The 23,474-nt window shown below is 35.1% G+C and overlaps 1 protein-coding gene across 2 annotated transcripts in view; it reads right to left on the bottom strand.

Moving 5' to 3' along the window:
• cerkl (ceramide kinase-like) overlaps positions 1-23,474 on the bottom strand; it is a 48,567-nt gene that overhangs the window by 751 nt on the left and 24,342 nt on the right. For both annotated transcript variants that reach the window (XM_015358989.2, XM_015358988.2), the window contains exons 3-12: positions 21,629-21,760; positions 18,089-18,152; positions 11,750-11,892; positions 6,457-6,531; positions 3,774-3,951; positions 3,439-3,507; positions 2,754-2,788; positions 2,556-2,664; positions 1,625-1,721; positions 276-472 (exon numbers count right to left, since the gene is read on the bottom strand). In XM_015358989.2, the coding sequence (XP_015214475.1) occupies positions 276-472; positions 1,625-1,721; positions 2,556-2,664; positions 2,754-2,788; positions 3,439-3,507; positions 3,774-3,951; positions 6,457-6,531; positions 11,750-11,892; positions 18,089-18,152; positions 21,629-21,760 (1,099 nt within the window). The remainder of the gene's footprint in view (positions 1-275; positions 473-1,624; positions 1,722-2,555; positions 2,665-2,753; positions 2,789-3,438; positions 3,508-3,773; positions 3,952-6,456; positions 6,532-11,749; positions 11,893-18,088; positions 18,153-21,628; positions 21,761-23,474) is intronic.

The raw sequence follows: 23,474 nt of genomic DNA, 5'->3' as shown, positions 1-23,474 counted from the left end.
AATTGGACACAATATTCAACCAAGGACAGGTTTAAAAATGGGAAAGAAACAGAAAAAATCAGGCTTGGATGCCTAACAGTGAATGTAAATGCATTATAGCTTGGAAAATAAAAGGGCCAACAAAGAAAAGAGCTATACAATTTCCTTTTCTTCAATTTCTAAATGTACCTAACTCAGATACATGAAAATTTAAGCTGTTTTTCTTTTGTCAAAAACGCGTAAATAAGTGTTTGACTCAACAGTAGTGATAGTAAGGTTAGTCACGGTTGTTTTACCTGATACACACTTCTGAAGCCTCCATAAGGTCTCCATCGATGTTCCAAGGGTAGCTTCCCTCGGAGGATATCATAGGTGTGTTTTTAGAATCAATCTCCACGTTCTCCTCTAAGGTGTCATCACCCCAACCACTCCAGGGCCGTGGTCTGACTTTCACAGCCTGGACTGTGTAGGTCTCCACAAACGAAAAGCTGAACTGTGGGGGAAAAGTGTAAGAGACAGATTGTGATCTTTCAAAGTCAAATGTTTCGAGTCACTTCTGTAATCTGAGCCCAGTGCTGCCTAGTTAACTTCAGAACATGTCTCCTCGATTATATTTAGGTTTACAGTTGAAACTTGACTTTATGAAATGGGTATAGAATATATGTTTAGAAAATGAATACAAATATCCATAGGTATTATGTACAATAAATGATAAAATGTTTCACTATTTAAATCATTGCTTTACTTACCTTAGAAACCTGTGTGTCAAGTGCTTAAGAGAATGTCAGTCATTTTGGTGTTTGCTTCAGAATCAAAACTTGCTATATGTGATACTTTAGAAACACAAATGCTGCAAAGGAGCATGTTCAAAATTATTACTTTAATTATGCAGCAATTAATACTGCATCTCTAATTCATCATTCATTTATGAACAGCTGTAAATTTCATTAGTGAACACTTGAGAAAATGAACTTTTTCTGGTAGCATAATATATACATTTTAGACTATAAGCAAAATTAGAAGAAAAACAGAATATAATTTGTATAAAAAGTAAAGTATCACACAGCACAATATGTACAACTTTAAATTAATAAGATATTGATTTGTTTTAATGGTTTAAAGCAAGTTTTGTTTCATAGTTTTAACAGTTTAATAATACCATCATTTAGATAGTTGAAATGATTCATCACCCAGCAATCTTTTGAACTCTTTTAATCTCTATCTGTTCACACAAAAACACTTTTCAATTCAAGTTAGATGTTAAAATTGCAAATACGTATTATAGTAACCACTACTGATCTGTTTTATTACTCATCCTATATTATACTAAAAATGATACCAGTATTTTAAATCAAACAGCACAGTGCAGTATATCCTCTGTGTAGTCTATAAATGGGATGTAGGTTAATAAATAGATGCTTAAGAAAAGAGTAGACAGACTGTACAGAAAAAAGCTAATCTGCATTAGTCTGAAAAGTGTTTGAGTAAAACCTGACAATCGGTGACTAATTTGTCCTGACAGGATGCTAATTCTCCTTAAGCAGGAAATGTTGTTCACTATATTCATGGCTACAGGATTTCCTTCCCCAACAAGCTTTTCTAGTTCAATAGGTCTTGCTCCACTTTGGAGAGATATCCCCCTTACTTGGTTCTTTAAGCTGCCATATCTCTTCAGATGTTTTATGAAATCTGCCCTAGAAGTATTCCGCACTACAATGAGGGCCATACTTCCATTGTCCAACCTAAAGAAAAAGCATGAACAAATCAGTTTTTGTTTTAGAAAAGTGTTTATGGTGCAACTATGAGTTATCGCGTTCGTATACAGGATAATTTAAAAAATCTGTTTCTACAGGTCTGTTCACTCATCCACCTTCAGTTCCCTTGTTCTGCTGAGGATTGTGGAGCTCTGTACATTTTGTCAGAAAAATAATATTGGCAACAATTATAAGAATAACAACATCCTATTAAAACCTCAAACTTAATTAACCATTGGCTATTTTGGCCTGAGGTCCAGAAAGAAAACCATTCTGATGCACCAATATAAGAACATACTGTATATGTTCTGGTATTATTTTTTTGGAATAAAATTAATAAATACAGTATCTACAGTAGCAGTAATATAATGCAATGAGGTGTGTTTCAGATCCCTTTTTACTTTCATCAATATTTTTAGTTTCTTTCTGTGACATATCTAACAGAACTAGTTCTGTGTTTGCTCTGGGGAGACACTGAAATTTAAACATCATTCTAGGGAGGTACAGGTGTATATATTTACAAAGAAGAATCAAAGCTAAGTGACACCCTTGAGGACTGTGGACAGATGTTCTGCTCTTAAATCTGACTTGCCACCCAATTTAATCAGAGTAATTATCTAACGATTATTCCAGTCAGACGCCTTGACCTCGGCAGTCTGATCCAGCTACTGATTCCAATCCCTGAGATTACCGAGTCCACCACAGTCCTCATCCTCAGAAGCTTCAGACTGCCCTGGGCCAATGATGGATCTCTGGGACTCAGGCCAAAATCTCAAAGAAGATTTTTAGACTTTAAACTAATTCCTCACGCAACACACTGACCTAGTATTAGGTGCCAGACCTCTTGGTGCCATGGAACACAGGCAAGGGATAGCCATGATGCTGATATTTAGAAAAAGGCCCTTTATTTTCTGCCATTCCTCTTCATCATCTAATCCAAGTCACAGAGAAAAATATTTAATTAAAAGGAAAACATTTTAAGTGATACGATAAACTAACAGTTTAAAAATGTGTACATACCAGTATTTGGGGGACTATCCTTTGTAGAGTCATTTCTGTAAAACAATTACAAAGACTCAAGAATGTTAGCTTTTTCCAGGAAGGAGCCCTCTGGAATGTAACATGAGCACTCACCACAGCTACTGTAGGTATGTCTCAATGATTTAGATTTCTTCATTGCAATTTACAGTGTCTAAGGTCTGAGTGATTTACTCAGAAATATGAGATGGCACATGGTATTCCACCATGGTCCTGAAAAATGGCATTCAAACTTTGAACATATCAATGACTTTAACAACTTTTGTTTAAAAACATAAAGACATGTTATAACAGGAGCATTTACATGTAAATATGATTAAAATAAGCACCTGGTAAAACAAAGGCAGTGTTGTATGGGTTTAAAATTACATTTAATTTATTACATGCCCAAACAATTTCTGAAAAATTGTGTATCTCCCATTGCTGTTAGACTATAATAATGTTTTTCCATATGCAGCAATAAACAAACCAATTTAAAGGCAATGCTTATTTTAGGCAATTGTATTAATTGAGTAACATACTGCATTCTACCTGTTTTGATTGCTTCACTGCAGGCAATTAAACTAGGAGATGGGTTTCCTTTAGTGATTAAATAATTACATTTCAGTTTATAGCAGGCTTTCAATCAAGATTATAAAGATGTGCAAGTCCTTGTTTGGTCACCTACCTACTTTTTCCTTCAGTTACTTTCTGGGACTGTGTCAGAGGTAAAAAAGATAATTCACAATCTTCAGGCCTAAAAATAAATATAAAAAAAGAGGAAGAGATGAAAATTAACACATCAAAGATATTTCTTTGGAAAGTTGTTTGCCCCGGGAGGGATTAATCTATGTGTGATAAACGAGATCTTCTGTAGCTATACCAAATTTTTGATAGCAAATGGGTAAAATTCCCTTGTAGGCAGAGCCAGATTTTCAGATAAAGGGTAGAAGATTTCCATCTGTGTCACTGTACTTTCAGAAAGAGGGTGACAGACCTTATGGATGAAACAATCCTGCTTACTTTAGATTTGCCAGTGTTTTGATTACAGCAAATTCCCTTCTCTGGTTGGAAGGCATCCAGCGGTGCTTTTCTGCCAAGGCCAAAGTCCTCCCACCAAAGCCAAACATAGCTGAGAAGCCAAAGCGGAGCAGCCTGCTGTGGGAACTAAACGTACAAACATCCACCGACTGGAGATGTCCTGCAGATTGAAAGAAAACTTCCAATTAGGGTGATGGTGACTACTTTAATAGCTCTAAACATCAGTACAGTATATGTATCATACAGCTACTTAGGTGATAGGACATTCTGACATTTTCACATCTTTCAAAACAAGCCCTCCACAATGACACCACATCCATATGCAGCAATCAGTTGTTCACTAATTCTTCTTATAATGTAACCAACTTTGATATTGCGTGTAAACCTGATGTTTCCCAGTAAATATGTTCAATACTGTTAATTTGAAGGGAAATCTGTTCCATTTTTCCAAAGCTGTACAGCGCCAATGGATCTGGTGACACTATCAGTTGGCCATTTTAAAATCATTAGGTTGCTGACCTTGTTTTGCCTCCCATATATATGGGAGACACTGTGCTTCGTTAATTATTAATGTGCTGAAAATCACAGCAGTTGTCTTTTTTCACATGCATAAAGTTTCCTTAATTAAATATTCAAAAGCCCGTGATTGGCCCTAAATTAAAATTCCATTCCTATTCCTTCAAGGTGTCCATTTGTGCAATAGTTATTTTAGAGACAAAACCAGTTTTTCTGCAGCATTCTTATGTCCAAGAAGAAAGTGGACTCAGGAATAAAGACTGATAGTGCTGCATAGATAAAGAGAAAAAAACATCTAAGCGATAGATGAAGCATGAAATCCATATACAGTACATCAACAGGCATTAATACTATCAGTTAAGTAGTTTTCACCCAAATAGCTATAACTGTATGAGTTTCACTCTAAAGTCATGTTTTTGCACTACTGTTGTAACCTACTGTAGATGTAAACTTTTACAAAATAAGGAACACATACAGTAGTATGACACTACACCCAAGGATGAACATTCATACTGAGTCTACTTTGGGGCTAAAATACTGATACTAATAATTATTTAAGATCAGCATTTTTGCTATCTGGGTATTATTTGTTTTAATTTTTAATTTTGATTTTTAACTTTTCAGATTTTTCTTCCTTACGCTTCCAAAAACACACTAACGATATATAATCCACTTGCTTTGTAGCTCTTTTAAAAGCAGATATTTCCGGTGTTTTTTTTTTCAGGGTCTTTCCAAAATATGCTTTTTTGAACTTGATTCAGAGCAAGCAGTAGCACTGTCCAAACAGCAAATCCTTGTACTCTGGATCACCCCGGTTAAAGATTATTAATGAAGAGTCTATGTGAAAGAAAACATTAAACAGAAGACTAAACAAAAAACGAAAAAAGAAACTCTCTTGAGCATATACTGTACAGCAGGTCATTATTGGGTTGATTGCTGGGCTATAAACGGTTGATGGCTCGTAAATGTAAATATTTTTAAGCATTCAACAGAAACATTAATTTGTCATTTGTTGGTTTTTTTGGTCATGTAAGTAATACTTTGCAACACTAGGCTGCAAATAGTCTCTACTTGCCTTTCAATATTGTGCTGTTCTGTCCTATTAAGCCTTGCTGTGTCTTTTGTCCAAGATGTTAAAGGTAATAAGACAATGTCCACTAGGGGTTGCTGTTCAGCACAAAACTGTTTCACTACTCTTTCATGAGAAGAATGTCGAAAAAGAAATGGGAATGAAATTATTTGCTAATATATACCTATATCAAACATATACCAAATAAAAAGTAATATATAAAGTAGTAAAAAGTTCCAATTAGTGTTTTCAATGATAGAAAGTGGATAATGGAAAATAAACCTATAAGATTGGTGTATACACAATGCAAAATTATTTTTTAATTTATTCTATGATAAATTAAAGCACAGCCTTTTCTGTCCATTGTTCTGTCATTTAAGCTTTCATTCCATGGGAATTATATTTAAACCCCTAGTTTGGTGATGGTACATATGTAATTTCATGCCAAACGTGAAAGTCAAAGCTGGAGCAAGCGGTCAACTGTCTTTCATAGCAAGGCCTGGAATACCAGCACAGTGGAGAATCCTAGGCAGGACAGAACTAAAAGTGGCAAATATAACCAGAAGTATATTATAATTTTGCATGGAATATCAGGCTCTGGAACCAAATGCATGGTTAAGAACTGAAAAAGGACAACCGTATGGCAATACATGCAGTATGCAAATTAAAGCATGATCCTTTCAATGAAACAATTTTCTGGGAGATACATCTGACACATGGCCCCTGGGGATTATTTATATGTAACAGCTCAGTTTCATGTGACCTGCTACCACATCTAGCAGTCAGAACACAAGAAAGAGAGGAAAAAAGCTTTGTGAATTGACAAAAAGAAATCATGCTTGCATTAAGCAGCACATTGTTCTAGATAAATCTTGCTTGAATGTCATTCATGGTTACAAAGATGGAAACTGTTTCTGATTCTACAGATTGCCAAAATAGCTAAAAAAATTTTAAACAATTTCATTTTGTATACAGTACATTGAATATTGATACACTTAGTGTTGTGTACGATACAGGGCTAGACATTTAAGTGACATACAGTAGCACATCTATGTATATATTAAATAAAGGAAATTATACCCATGATGATGTGCATGGCAGCAGTAACTGGATGTCTTATTCCATGAACAGAACATGCAACTACATCGGTGGAACCTGTAAAGACATAAAGAGAGCCTGCTAAGTTATATCCTCTAAAAGTATCTAAAAGTAATATTCTCTAAAGTAATAAGGACTATGAAGATTAAAACTGGCTGCTTTACTTAATGTGTTCTTTGTATTCTGCAAAACATTAATATTATGTTTTAAATAATAAAGCTGTGAAGACAGACTTTGTGAACCATTTACTATGCTACATACTGTCCCTTATATACTGTATCCATTTATACCCATCCATACATTTAGCCCATTTTCTAACCATTTCTTCCAGTTCAAGGTCGCAGGGTAGCCAAAGCCTATCTTGCCAAGAAACAGGTGCAAGATACTCACACCTAGGACCAGTTTTCCCAGAAGCCAATTAAACTACCAGAATGTCTTTGGACTGGCAAAAACCAATGCAAACATACAATACAAACTCATGCAGATAGCACCTAAGGTCCAGAATTGAACCCAGGGCCCCAGCACTGCAAGGCAGCAATGCTAACCACTGGACCAGAATGCTGCCCTCAATCATAGAAAGACTTGCCCTCAATTAACAGCAACATATTTGACTTTTTTCCTTCATGCATATATTTGTACAGTTACTGATTCAAAATCAGTACTGGCTTATTTTTTATTAATGTACTTCAAAAATATGACACAGTACTCTGAAAGCTTACATCACATTTTATAGCCAATTTAGTTGTATTTTACAGCCAGAAATGGAAAAACATAATTTCATAAAGTTTAAGGTTAACCTTATAAATAATGCAAATTCAATCAGGCAAATACAGCTTTACAACAGGCGATCCAAGTATCTATCCATTATTAGAGAGATGCTTATCCTGGTGGGGATGTCAGTTCACAACAGGGCCATGGAACATGGGACAATTTGAAACAGCCAATTAATTCTACACAGCATGTCTTTGGGAGATGGCAAGAAACTGGAGAATATGTCTAAAACCAATGTCCAATATGGCAAAAACGCGCACACTTCACACAGACAGATGCCTAAGGCCAGAATCAAACCCAGGACCCCATAGCTGTAAGCCTGCAGCAGTAACTGCCATGACACCATGCAGCTATAGGTAGTGATCTCTTTTCCATTCGGACAAATTTCAAGCGATAAAAGCAGCAGAAGATGAACACTGAATAGCTGTACACCAACACAGCTTATATAGAGACAGACATATTAAACAACATCGAATGAGTCTTAAATTCATTAACATTTGTTACATTTTTAATGTTCCTCTGTATATTTATTCTAAATAGATCAATCATGTGCTAATTAATTTCCCGCAAGGGGCCCCACAAACAGTGGTTACTTTTTATTTTGCAAACTCCCATGATAAACTGATGATGACAAATTTTCTGCTAGCATCTTTTTGCATTTAATCTTCACCCTAAATTGGGAAATAAATTGGATTTTTAGTAGTTTAAATAATAATAGCTTTTTCAAACTAGAATATCATGTGCCTGATAGCACAGTTTCCTTAAATACTCTATGAAAGCATGTAATATAATATACAGTATATAAAGATCGGCATTATTATTAATTGCATTACAAATTCTACTGATGAGCAGTTAAAAAACCCTATCTGAGTAACTCCAAATTAACTGGCATCAGTTAAACTCATTTACCATTCTGGCTGTAGTAACTAAAGAACAGGTGTCGGTATTTGGTCTGATTACAAGGGAGAAACAAACAGGAAAGCAGTGTGTCCTTGCTGGGTGAGTAGACATTTCCTTTCATATGGTTATCTTGCAGTTCTGGCTTAAATTCAATAGGCTATAAAAATGATCCGTATTAAACAATTAAAAAATGGTTGTTGTTTTAACAATTTTGGCACGATGTGTCCTGCACAGACACCTACATAGTAGGTTGCAATAGTGAGTGTGATGTACAACTGATGTGACCTCCCAGGCTGCAGAAATTCAGAGCCCAAATGAAACAGCTCTGCAGATACCTGTCAATTACTTCCTTCTCTGGGAGTTTCCATATGCCAGGTTAATCACTGAAACTGAAAACTAAACCCAACCCCTGCATACACATCATCTCAGCTTCATGGAGAGAGCAGCTTGGGCATGAGAGGAGAGGAGTAATGGCTTGCTGTTCTTTGCACTTAATATCCACTTTGAAGGCCCTTTGCTTCATATTTTAGAATATGGAAAATAGCTGATAAAATGGCATACTGTACTGTAGGTTTTGAGCATGGTTTGCATGTATTTTTTACAATCAATCCTGAAACAATAGAAGGAATACCATAATTGTATGTATTGTGGACAAGCACTTTATAAAAAATAATAATACATTTGACTAAGACCACTGAACAATTATTGTTGTAAATTTGCAATTTAGTTTTGTAGTCAAAATTTAAACACCCAAGTAAGAGCTTTTCGTGAAACATAACATTTTATTGAAAAGCACTTCATTGGCTGCATATCATCTCAGGGTACAATAACATCTTAAGAAGAACATTAAATAGATACAATTAAAAGTATGACAATTACATCACTGGTAATCTGCATCAGTAATCTCACCCTGTTTCTCTAAGAGATTTTGGGGGAATCCAGAAGTTACCATTTTGTTCAACACTCACCTGCTTCAATGGGTTGACAATACAAAAAATGCTCACGCTAACCCTCACATTTAACATAGGAAATGTGGTACCTTCAGGATTCAACAAGACTAACCCAGATTTTATCCTAAAATAACCTTTTGAGAAGTGGTTATCTTTCAATCTGACCACAATCTAGATTTTCCAGAGCTCTGACTTCTGACTTCTCCCTGACTTACTTAATGTTTACTTGCATGCCTTTAATGACAGATATTTCAGCAAAAGGCATATTGAACTTATTAATATTAGAATTAATGGGAATGACTGTGGTGCAAATAATGAAAAAAAATGTTTTGTGTTGTGCATTGGCCATTTACAACAATGGTCAATACAAACTATTGTATCTGTTTATCAGTTAATTTTGTATCTTTTCAATCTCTTCCTTGACAGGCTTAATATTAACACATATATGTACACATTTAAAGATTCATATGATTAATGTGATCCCAAATATTTTCACATATTTACAACTAACAATTTAAATGTTCAGCTCAAAGTTCATATCTTGGGAAAAACTGACAGAATAAATAGTGACCTGTATGTGCTATATTATATATTGAGCATAATGATCAATTATACATACATGTACCTGTACTGTACAGTATGAGCTGTATATATACTACTCTCTACTCAAGAAAATGTTTTAGATGAAAGAAGAAATGTATCTGAATTCTATCACTTACGAACCTCCAAATTATTTATTCACTGAACCTGCCTGTCTATGCTGCTTATTGCCTTTATTATTTGTTGAGCATATTTTTACCCAGAATGGTAATTTTACAATTTGCCCAATTCATTTTCCTGCCAAATGCCACCCTTTTCTTAACTGTGCCAACAGCACTAGAGTGAGGACAAAAGTATTAGCAGTTCCTGTAAAGCATGACTGATGAAGGTACCATGCAGAAATTGTGAAAAAAAAATGTCCTTGGAAGTGCAAGCACTTCTGCAGAACAATTAACTTAATTAACCAGACTGCATGAATATTCATAAGGCTGTTAATGTCTCCCACATTCAAGCAGATAAATGTGATGCAATGAATTGCTACTGAAGCATATCTGAAACTCTCATGAAAACTGCACCAACATTTTGGTCCTTTGCCTGAAATATCAAAGAAATTAACAGTCCCCATGAAACATTTTAGACCTGGCAAATTAATTAGAAGCCAAGAGTTTATATGCTTGATATTAAATATGGTAGTGTATGTAGGAATTATCTTCATTAACGGCTACAAAAGGCGGTAAAATTAATTCAGTATGTTTATTTTCTGCGAATTATGGAAGAGACCGTTTTAAATTTTGCAGTCTTAGGGCAGATTCGTGTAATCTGTTTTTTTTTTAATGCAATCATTCGGCCTTTCAACAGCACAGCTATTTGCTTTTGGTTTGTACATCAACATTCTATGACAGTCAGAATTAAGCTCCCACTGCACTCGTTTATCAGTAATTATCTTACTTAAAACATTTACTTGAACTAGTAATCACTTTAACTCGTTATTATTTTTTTACATTTTCAGCCCTTACAATATAAAATCTGAAAATCAAATACCCCCAAAAAATATAGGAGGAGGTAAATCCTAATGCATTCTAATACAAGTTTCAATTAAAATATATTTGTAATTGTATATTTGTGTACTTTGCCACTCCAAATTAGGAACTAACAAAAAATCACAAAAAAATGTATGTTAAACAATACATTCACTGCATGTTTAATAATTAATATTTTGGAAGATGTACTACATTTAATTAACAATTGATATTTATAACCCATCAAGAAGGTATTGCTATTTTTAACAAAATAGCTAAATAAGCCCTCTCATTATAAAAATTCTACTTCTTTAAGAAAAATGTTAATTGTCAAAGCCTGCCCTGCTGATTGACCTAATACCAGTATTATAAATATATTCCTTGGGGTGCACCTATCTTTCTTGTTTGTGACGAACAACTGTTTACAAATAATCCCTGGGGAGGGAGTACTAATGAAGAGAAACAGTGACCTAAGCACGTCCAATTTGCATGGAGTGCAGTGTTGGAGAGCTTCCATCTCACATAACAACAACACTCCATTTACAGCAACTAAAATGACAAGTGAAGGTCAAACTGTTGGCCGAAAATGTAGTCCCTGCTTCTGTATCCTGACACATGATTCTTTTGGCTCATGTATATGCTCTGCCAAATCTGTTCTACTGTATGTGCATGGCTTCACTTTTAAAAGAGTGTTTGACTGATCAGTATCCTGTCGCTTGCACAACATACTGTAGGGAGTGATTCCTGACATAAAATGTTTGTTGCCCATTTCTAAGGAAGTAAGGAGGCTGTTAAAAAAAAAATCTGCCTCAAAGCATGATTCCCTCTATACAGACAGGCAGATGGGATCCTTCTTAAACTTTAGTGGCAATTATAACCTAACAGACAAGGTCACTTTTTTTGAGTTTAGAAAACCTTTTGGAATTTAGTAAAAGACTGTTATATCCAATGAGCAAAAATCTGAAGAGATATACTTTAACCCCTTCCCCAACATACACACAAATTTCAAACAAGGTAAAACTTTTAAAAGGAGGATAAAAGATAAAGATTTGGGACAGCTGCAAAACTAAGTGAGTCAGCATACTCTCCACTCACCTGCTGGTATTATGCCGAGAGGAAGTGGTGCTCTGACAGGCGTGAAGATAGAATCTGTATCCCTCCCAGCATCCATCTGGGCCCGAAGAAGTAAACCATAGGCTACCTCACTGGCAGTGCCATCCCCACCAACACAGACCACACTGTGGGACAGCACAGGAAACCTTGTGAGCCCGGTTCAATAACAAAACATGAGTAATGACTGTACTCGCAAGAAATAGAAGGTAAACCGATAATAACATTATAAATGTGTGTCCAATTAATCATTTAACTAAACACGTAATCCTAAAAAGTGCACAAAAAAGGTTAATTCTCTTTTTAATTACATTTTTAAGGTCTAAAAAGGTAGCAATGAAATTTGATACAAAAAACTAAGCAAAAGAACCTGCTTCTTAGTAGTCTGCTTTCAGTTTAATTTTGGCTAACCTTACAGTATTTAAACACACATCATATTTCACATGAAAAAAGAGTATATTGAGCAATCAGTATGTAACACAAAATTAGAACACAATGCATATCAGAGGAAGCTTTGGAATATTTTATATAGGCTATATATTTTTCTTTTATGTAAGGCAGAAAAGTTTAAAATTTCCATTGCAAAATAAATCATTAAAAGGCTGATCCTACTAATCTGTTTAAAGCACATTACCGATAAATGAACACTGAAGAGAAAAGAAGATTATTCTAATTTTAGAAATTATTTTTAACAATACCTAACCAATTGGCTGCTGGATTAGTTTAGCTTCAATGGCCTATAGGAATTAATGGATTACTGGTATTTTGTAGGGATGAAACTGTGTAACCTCAAAGGTCCCAAATCTGAGACCAATACTCTTAACACAATTCACTGTTGCAACCTCCCTGAGAATTTCATTAATGTTTAAAAAGATTTAAACTATGACATCAATATACAGGCCGACTTTGTAATACATGAATAACATCTGGAACATTCACTAGCAGCTACTGAAATGCATACTGTACTCTATATACCTTGTTTAATATAAATATCGACTTAATGAACATATTACAATCATCATAGCCTGAACAAATTACAGTCATAACAGTCAAGTCTGAATACAGATTCATATTTTAACAGTGTTGCACTAAGTCACATTCCAACTACATTTTCAAAATTATTAAACTCTAATATTTTTACCTGGTCAGTTCTACTCTATTTTTTTCTGTTTTAGTTAGTACATGTACAATAAATAGCATTGCGGGCTGTGTACACAGATTACTGGATAAAGTGTGTTTTATGTTTGTATACCCTTTAAAGATGCTCAAAAATGTAAAACCTAATAGCTTTTTTCTTTGGCATTTTACTGCAAATCAATCAAAATCATAATAATGCCTACTGTATATAACCTATTAATCATGAGCAATTGGAAGACTAAAACAAGGGTTTGACCTACACAAGCTTAGTGTCATGTTCTAGTAATGGCAAGAAGCATATAATTCTAATTTGGCCTAGGCTAATGTTCTGTCACTTGAAATACATCCTACTAACAAGAACCAAAGCCATAAAATAATGCTAATTTGCCATATATCATCAGGAGCTCAGAAGGCAGTAAAAATCATGTATAAATAAGAGGTCTTAATTTGAGGTGCTGATAATTAACAGTAATGTGTGACTGCAGTAATTGCTACCAAAGCAGTGGTGCCACCTCTTTAACATTCTTTTTATATTACACATTTTATTACTGTGAAAATTCTTTGTCACTAGCAAGTGCTACTTTATTCAAAGATTAAAAATCTACTCATTTTATAATCAGGAGAATATAAAAGATATGGGACTAATTCAAACCTGTAAAGATCCATCAATGAAGAAATGCTTGGGACATTTTTCTTTTAGAAAGTGTTTTCTTTTTCCCCAGGGAAAAGCCCTGACTAAAAGCCACCTTTAGGAGCGGTTTACTTCAGGTTCTGCATAACAAGAAGACCTCGATTGTACAGTCTCTGATGTCTTCACTTGTCTGTAATGCAGAAGGGCATGGTTCTGCTTTGTATTTCAGTAGTTTGGTTAAACCCTAATAAAGATGGATTAGAGGCGTGATTTGAATTAGTATGTTTTACCGGCTTAACTTTCATGGCTGAGAGAAAGACAACCTGTTTGTGAGCACGTTACTGTTGGAACCCCCTTCACTCAATGATTTCATGAGGTGTGTTCCAGGGAACTGCAGCAAGGGGAAAGATAGGAGGGTATGAAGGGAGGGATGTGAAATGAAATGGGTAAACTAGAATTGTGATGCAGTAAGTGGACTTCAGATTTAACAGACAAAATCTACTAAAGGAGAATGTTTTCTGTAAAATCAGAAATGCTGGACCTTCCCCACAGTAACAGGGAAATGCACAAAGAATAAAACAATGTAAAAATAAAGGTACAAATAAATATTAAATAGGTTTAGGTATAGGAAAGGTGCCTTATAGGGGTAGTTCAGCTGCTCAAGATGGGTGTGGATTGTGCTCCATATGCTTTTGTAAGTTTTATACAGTTTGCAAGTTTTATATACTATATTTATGATACATGAAATAAATAGTTTGTACATTCAGGATAAAATGCAGTAGGGAGAGGAGCAAGTTTCATTGACTGTGTTGTTTGCGATTGTTAAAAAATAGACCAAAGGATCTAGAAAGCATATTTAAGTATATTAAGTATACAGTATATTAAGTATATATTTGTCTCCTGTTATAGTGTGTTTTTACCTGAAACAAAATGTTATTTGTGATTTAACGGACATTAAGCAATTGCAGATACCCTTTACCCCATCAGTCCATTAAACTGAGGGTTTTTCTGTATTTATACGAAGGTAGGAAGTGGTTGATATTGGGGTTTGTCTCTCAAACTCTCAATCTTTGTGTTTACATTTAAGTAACTAATTTTGTTAAACCAAAGTAGAGATGTGATTTTTATTAGTTTGCTTTATTGGCATGACTTGAGAAGCAAGAAGCAAGTAGGAGCCCATAATGCTGTTACAGAATTCTAAAGTATAAAATAGAATATGAACCAAGATATAGTTTAGATTGAATAAAGAACAGGAGATATCAAAGCTCCGATGGACTCCTTCACAACTTTTCCAAACCAGCTAGTGAGAGTGAAGGTTTGAAGTATGGTGCTCTGAAGAATATGTAGTGCAGTTGCTAGCAGTGACAAATGCTGTGAATAAGGAGCAAGGAGCTGTTTTGTTCTGATCCTGGGAGTAAACAGGGAATAATAGGGAGCATATATTAGCACCCGGGCAGATTCCTGGAAAGGAAAGAGGAGGAAAGAGGTGGATGGGGAAAGGGAAAGAGATGAAAATGTGTACAATATTGTTGTAGTCAAAGTCATGGTGAGTTAGGATGCTCAACAATGTATATGGGGACAAAAATGAAAGAGAAAGCCAAGCATAGCAGAGTTCTGGGTTCTGGGGAGATTTGACTTCCAAATTGGGATGGAGTTCTAAGGCTTCCTAAGATGGTGGGAGTGCTGGGGTTTGGTTTCCTTCCAGCAGTTGAAAGAAGATGATATCCATGTAGAGTTGTAATGTCTCTCTCTTGCTAAAATGAGCACTTAGTAGTCGTGTCATTAACCTACTGTAACTGCTTTATACCATACGGTGTCACAGGAAGCCAGAGCCTACCTGGCAAGCAACAAGCGCGAGGCAGGGCACACCCTGGACGGGGCGCCAGTCCATCGCTAGGCAAGTGCAAGCCAATCATACATGGGGACAATTTGAAGGCCACAGTAAAGGACGAGGGGGGAAATCTGGCCTGGACACCGAGATAACCTTATTAAGAAATGCCCAGGGATCTTTAATGACCACTGAGAGTCAGGACCTTGGTTTAACATCTCATCCGAAAGACAGCACCCACTACAGTATAGTGTCCCTGCTACTATACCGGGGCATTAGGACCCACACAGACCGTCGGGTGGGCACCTCCCGCTGGTCCCATTAACACCACTTCCAGTGCAACAACAGCTTCCCAGGAGGTCTCTCATCCAGGTACTGACCAGGCTCAACCCTTCTTAGCTTCAGTGGCTAGCCAGTTGACAGCTGCAGGGTGATATGGCTACTGGCCACTTAGTAGTATAATGTGAAATAAAATGCAAAAGGAACTAAGGTAGACATTTGTTACTTGTACATAGGTAAGCATATAACGGTTCAAGATTAGGGTTTGACCTCCCTCTAAACATTCATTTAAAACTCCATTAAAAAAAACAACCAGTGCAATAGAGCACTACTCAGTACATTTTGTATTATATATTTTCATTCTCTTATCTTATTCGAGAACTGATTATCCTCATGAATATGCTAACATTTCAGATAGTTATGATGTTATGATTGTCAAAATGTTCATGTTAGTGACATCACAGTCTCATTGGCTTTCTTAATAAATTTTAAAATACTGGTACGGTTTAATAAAGCTGACAATCATTTTATAGTGGAAATTAAGGATTGTTTGCTAATATCTGCTAATAATTGAATCTAATAAAAAATCTCATTACATACATATTGACATGGATTTTACTGCTTACAGTTTATCCTGGTTTGTAAACAATAGAAAGAGAATATTTTGGGATAAGCAGCTTCTGTGTCCTAACAAGACATAAATATGATATCTGGCAACAGATTGATAGATTAAATGTTTTATCTTAATTACTTATATTCAGCGTAACAACAAAACAAAATAATTTCAGCTGCATTACCATTTGTCTTGACTGCACAGATCAGACCTCAGAGGCTAAGCAAGGTTGAGCCCTGTTGGTACTGGGATGGGAGACGTCTAAGAAAAATCACTTTGCTGCTATAAGTGGTGTTGGTGGCTCTCTTCTCGGTGGACCAGAATCTCATTATTTCCCCAGTATTGTTAGTGGAGACACTATGCAGTAGGAGGTGTCATCTTATGGATGAAAAGGTAAATCAAGATCCTGTAGTAGTGTTTGTACCAGAAAGGGTATTAACAGTGTTGGCTAGACTAAACTCTACTTTGCTCTTGTTTAAAGAGACCATCCTAAAATATAACACTAATTTAATTGGTGAACTAAATTCTCCAATTGCTCTGATCTATCGTGAGGCTCCAGGATGATTATGGTATATCTACTACATACCGTATTACCTAAATGTGTACTGCAATATCAGTGGTAGTTGAACTGGGGTCCTCTCCTACACAGTATATTATAATGCACTTTGGAAAACAAATGCAAGGATTTTTTAAAATAAAATGACATTAGTGAGCTTTTAGGTAGCACTGGCAGTAACCTTAAACAATTAAAATTCTGAACATGCAGGATATGGATGTCTAAGTGAGTGATCAGAAACTGAGAAGTGAGACATCCCGGAATTGTTAAATATTATTGATGCTAAATTTGAATCCATACTTTATACATGCAAATTGTATGTACTGTATGCAATTGCCTAGGAAACTAACTAGATACTGTTTCCATTTAATTGTTTTGATTAACTAATGGGTTAATTAGTCCAACAGTTAAGCTTTGTTTTGACACATTTTGTGAGATTTTTTGTAGTGTGGGGTTTATGTAGTTATTATCTTATCCTTGTTTCTTTTTGCAGTTGCATCCTCCTTTTTAATCAAAGGCTGTGCTGGAGTGTGTGCATGCCAGGAGCCTGAGCCATGTCTACCCTGTGCTTCTTTCTTTAGTGGTGGGCAGGTTGTGTTTTATTGGCAGCCCCACTGCTGAGCACCATAGTGCCACAGCAACCCTCAGTAAACAAGGGCAGGAAATATTTAAGAAGAGCTAATTCTGACTTTAATGTAGACACATGGGAGCTATACCATGGCATAAAATTCTAATACCAGCAGTCCTTTGGATGAAGGTACTTTATCATTGCTTCCAAAATAGGTAATTAAAGTCCCACCCGCTGTGGTCATAGAAGAGAAGGCTTTTTTGTCAGAAACCGCACTGCTGTGGCAAACAGTTCAATATTTTAATCAAAGCATTTTGTTCATTTTTGTATACAGCAGTTCTCCCAAATACTGGTTTATTTATTATATTTAAAGTACTGCCTAGGAGAAAAGGCTATAAGAATAATGCCAGAATGCCATATCAACTAGAATAATGCTACAATGATGCATTTGTAAGATGGAAATTGTATTCTTTTTTAAATTTATTTTAATCATTTTTGTATTATCAGTAAAGTGCTCTGATACTTGCTTTTTCTGTGCTACACAATGGCTGAACAATCTACTTGAATTAGAGGTAATTAGTAGCCCAACTAGTACTTACCCAATGTGCAGTCATATAAATAAAGCATCAAATGATACCATTACAACACTGCTTTAGTAATCTTCAATTTCGCCTTAAATGCATGTTTTATATGTATAAATTTTTCAACATACCCATCATATTCATCCAGCTTGCATTCTTTCAGAATTGAAAGAGCTTGTCCCTTGTTCTCTGTAACTACAAAGCAGGGATTGTGCATAAGGAAAAAAGATCTCTGAAATGCAAAGACAGGCAATCACTGCCTTTAGCACCTTTAACTAGTGCTTGGCAAATAGCTAGAACGAACATATGGTACAGGCCGTAAAGCGGAATTTATACTTGGTTGTTTGCATTTTTAATCAACAAAAAAGAACTAGTACAAACAGTCTGCCTCCTGAGCTGAGTGGTTCCCCTCATTTATGCAAAACAAGGTCAGTAATGCCCTCAATTATGTTAATTATTTGGTTGTAACCCACATTTAGTCAGTTTATAATTTAAAATTAGTACTCTTGCCTTCACACATGTAAGTACCTTATTTTAGAGCCTAAGGAGCCATGCCGAAGAGGGTTTTTTGGAGGCTTCACCTATGAAAAATGTCAAGCCGCTCAGCTTTGGAAGTGAAGATCAAAAGGACTGTAGTTATGCGATCACCAAGTACAACAGCCAAAGGTGGATATTGGAAGAAAATAATTAAAAAGGCCACCGCATTCAGATACATGAAACGCAGCCAAACACCGGTGACAAAAGAGAAGGATGCGAGAGGGAGGGTGGCACGTCTACACACCAGAGTCAACATCCTCTAGAGGGTCTGGATCTGTCACTCTGCATTCCCATCTCGGGTGCTGTTTATGCCCTACATGGCATTATAAATGCCAGTGAAGATGGGATGAGCTGGCATGCTGCAGATGGCACAGAGCATCATAACCACATTTAGCATTTTCTAGGGCAGCTCTGCCAGAAGAGACGGCCCAGCTGCATCCACCCATCAAAGATTTCTGTTGACTGACGTGACACTTGCAGATGGATTTTTTGTGTAAGAATGTGCATCATTATCTGAAAGATTACATTAATTTTTCATGGTTGTCTGTCCTGGGTACCAGTGTGGTTCCAGAATTTTTCTAAAAATGATACAATATTCAAACTATTTTTTAAAAGAAAATGAACTAGGAAAACCACAGAATCACAATTAGAGGCGGACAAATGAAATGTCCTCTAAAGAAATTCCTCTACGTTACTACAATTGAGCATATTTGTTTAATGTCAGATTAAAGCATTTAAAATGTTCAGAAGGCCAGATTACTGCACTTATGTTTATTATTGTGCTTGCTTTTCAAACACCTAAAAATCTTGGCTGACATACGTTGTTTTAGAGTAAAACAGTTTCACTAATTAAGATTACAATACGAATGTATATGTTTAGAAAGTATCATGTTTAGATATATCCAATTCAACTGCATGTGTGTAAATTAAGTGGTAATTTCACAGCATTTTCAAGAACAGTTTGTTAATTACTAGGGAGAGAGAGCTTTACGTATAGGTAATACTTAGATGATTGAGAATAAATGTAAGTACATCTGTAAGTTTATACTGTAAGTACTGTATGAAGTTTTAATATTAAAAGGTTTAATACACATTTCTAATTTAAATAAATTAAAACATATTAAGTATAACCCAGCAAGGTTTTTTTTAATAGTTTGTAAACACAATTTTCCTCATTTAGCTGAGCTGGTAATAAGAAAAAGAAACAATGTGAATTATTGTTCAAAATGTTTGTGAAATATTATACATTACAGTCCTACAATAAAAATCATGTTAAAGGTTTTGATTCCAGATGACCATGTTTGAAGAACAGGACTGTATTTTAATGCCCCACCATTGAGGTGTATTATTATGTCACACTGCACATGTAGTTCTAACAGCTAACCTGTAGGAGGAGTGTTTGCTAACTAAAACAGAGACCAAACGACACTTTTCCCTTCTGGTATTCATTTGTCATGTACAAGAGTACAGCCTTTATATCCTTATTGTGCACACCCTATTCAATCTTCCCGATTTTCAGGTTATTGTATTCTTTTCTTCTGTTGTAAAATTTCATTTGTTAATTTGTAACATATGGTATAGTGTTATACAACTATAATTATTGTCTCTAAAAGTTTCATAACAATTAGAGATACTGTATATATACTGTATATTGCACCTTAACCCAGTTAATGATAATGTACATTAGCCTCGTAGTGAATGCTCCACAACAATTTGATGAAAGTACAACAATATTATTTGAAGGAAACATTTCAAATAAAATTTGAAAATATTTATTTTTATGAAATGTGATTAGTCATTGTTATTATTTAAACATTTTGAACCCTTTTAGCATAATTTATATGATTTTAAATGTATGTTTCCTTTGTGCTCTATTACATATAGGATAACTACACCACTTATTTTCTTTTTCAGTCTTTTTGTAGATATTAATTATTTGAACAGCAACAACTCACTGTTTGAAACTTTAAAAACCGTGTAGTTTCACAAATTTCAAGTTCACTAGGGCAAACCACTTCACTCAGCTTGCTCTGACTTGTACTGTACTGTGTAGATTTCTGATACTTCTGGTATTCCAAAAAAATGCAAACAAAAGGTAAAATTTCCCTTTGAAACCCAATGACGTAAGATATTTAATTTCTATTAGACAAAAATACCTTTGATTATTTTACCTGGACCATTCCCCATGTTGACATGGGAATGCATTATTAGAATGGATATTTTATTAGTGTTTAAATAGCTTTGGGGATCAAATACCAAAGTTCATTAGTTACCAAACTGTGGAATCTCCTTTACCATTTAAAATCTGTTCACATACATCAATATATTGCACCCCTCAATAACAGATGGGCAAAGCACCTCCCAGTGGGTCAGGTTTCTTGTTATTGAGAGATGTTCTGTGACTGTTTGTCTAAGGCACTTTACATCTCACACTCCAATCTTAACCAACCTCCATAGTGTAAAAACATATCCTACTCTAGGAGCTATATCAGAATGTTAAAAATATTAAGTCAATTTAGACCCCATTTGGAGAGATTAGGTTGATTTTTTTTTATTAATGTTTTATTGCTGTAATTTGAACCGCGTTTTTTTTCTTTGTCATTTCAACTTCATACTACTTTATAATCTGTATATTCAGGTAGGAATAAACTAATTTAAAATGTGACAAATTATGATGGCAGTGTTGACAAAGCATGGCACAAAACACGGAAGTCAAGAGTTAGAATGCTCCCCCAGTCTAAAAGTAAGGTTTAAAACTATGAATAATTACATTTCGGATTCATCTTTTTTTTTGTTGTTGTTCACTATGTTACTACAACAATACCTTTATTCTTTCCTGGTGTTTAACTATCATAAATTGTTAAATTTCATGAAAGCTAGGACAAGAGACCTACTGTAGGTTTTTTTTATTAAAATTAGGATATGTAATCAAGTGATTTGAGTGGGTTAAGCCTTAGGGTATAAATTACATTAGAGCAAATGTCTCTTGCTGAAATGTAAGATCTGGGGATAAAAAATTTGACATTTGAGCAAAGTCTGTTTTTCTGAACACAGAAACTGCTTTAAAGTTACCAATTTGTTGACATACAACACATTTGCCACTACAGTGCTTTAAGACTTCACAATTTACTTACTGGTGATGTCTGTCTTGATGTCAGCAAGCTTAAACAGAGGTTCAACCTGCTCTTTGTAGATCTGGTGAGCTTCTTTCTTATGGCTGTTTGGGTTCACAAACACTTTCAGTGATTTCGGCCTGTTCCGAAATCCTGTCAAATAAAGAATGGAAGTAAAATATTAAGGATTATTTTGGTTCAGTATTTTTCAATGGTGACCAGGCTCTTAAGCACTTTTTCTATTGTTGTAAACCATACAATCTTCTTTGTGCTTTTCCTGTTGAAAGGAACACAGCTGTTTTTCAAAGCAATAGAACCCTTACTGCATACTTATTTTATTTATTCATTAATTAATCTTTTATCCATACCACTTGCTGTAAAATTATTCTTGGCTTCACAATGAGAGGATTTAGTTTCACCCAGTGGAAAAGGTCAGATGTGCAGTGCTTGTTTATAAAACCTGAATTACTGCCAAGATTTTAGAAGTGTTATGAATAAAAAGGCCCTGCAGTCCTCTTTTCTGTGCACTCTTACACTGCTGTTCATAGATTAACATTTTTAATGCCAATGCTAGTGGTTAAAATCCAATAATTAGCAAAATGTAAGATAGCTCTGTTATTCCTCATGTTTTAGTTAGGGAGATATTCTTTCTCAGAGTTCAACCAATGAAAGGGGCATTCTACAATATTACCTCCACTATTAATTCTCTAATTATTTGAATATGACACCTAGATGACCCATTGAGAGGGCAACTCTGGTCTGTTAACGAGTCTGTACAGAGCACTGATGCACCAGAACCACCTCATCTACTTCACAGCACTGAACTAACGAGAAAGGCCTTAGGTCATAGTTCAAAAGGAAGCAGGAACCAGGGAAGAACTGGAAACTCTCTGGGGAACTTCGACAGGGGAACAGCTCTCAGCAGGGATTTGACAATGGTGCTGGCTCACAGTTGGCACTGAGATTTGATACTACAATTTTCTCCATTCATAGGCTGCCTAATGCTTAGGCCACAGCAGGAGCAGGTGCAAAGGAGGTTCACTGCTGTTACTTAGGGTCAGGAGGCAAAGACATAAGAAAAGAAAACAGAAAATGTATTAAATCCTTTCAAAAGATATGTTATATGCTATCATAGTCTTTATCTGGATCAGGTGGTCCAGAAAAAATTCCATTCACTGCAAATATAAAATTATTTGGGTAATTTGTAATCCAAAATATGATAAATGTGCTGTATTTATATTTTGTAATGATTTATTCCCTTTAACATTTAAAGTACAAATAACCTAATTTTCTACCTCACATAAAACAATTCCAATTACACAAATATGGACTTCAAGAATCCATAAACAGTGGTAACCATAACATTTATAAAACTAGAGATTTGTTTTTACAATGGCAGATCTTTGTCATACTATACTGCTTATTATAAAATAATACTGCTTAATTTAATAAATTAAACTTTTAGTTAACTTTTAACAGAATTTAGCTCTGAAAGTTACAGTACATCAATTACAGTATGATAATTTCTGTATTATATTTTCTTTTAGGTACATACTAGGAAGAGGCATTTTTATGATTTTCATATTAAACTCTCAGTTTAAGTGAACATCCAAAGTTTAATGAAACATTATTTTAAGTTTCCAAATTACATTATCCTTAACAGATATCCACTTATTTTTTAACTATATTAGAGTGCTGACTATAATGTAAATAATAACAATACTGCTCAGATTTTGAAACAGAGTTTAGAATTAGTGTATTATTCCTCTAGGGACCTACAGTGGTTTCTGTGTCTGGGGTATAAGAAAAACAATTTTAATATTATATAATAACTGCCTTTAAGGACATTAGAGACTCAAGAAAAAAT

This window comes from Lepisosteus oculatus, chromosome 12 (assembly GCF_040954835.1).
Source record: "Lepisosteus oculatus isolate fLepOcu1 chromosome 12, fLepOcu1.hap2, whole genome shotgun sequence".
Lineage (NCBI taxonomy): Eukaryota > Metazoa > Chordata > Actinopteri > Semionotiformes > Lepisosteidae > Lepisosteus > Lepisosteus oculatus.
This window is presented reverse-complemented; position numbering and strand designations above follow the sequence as displayed.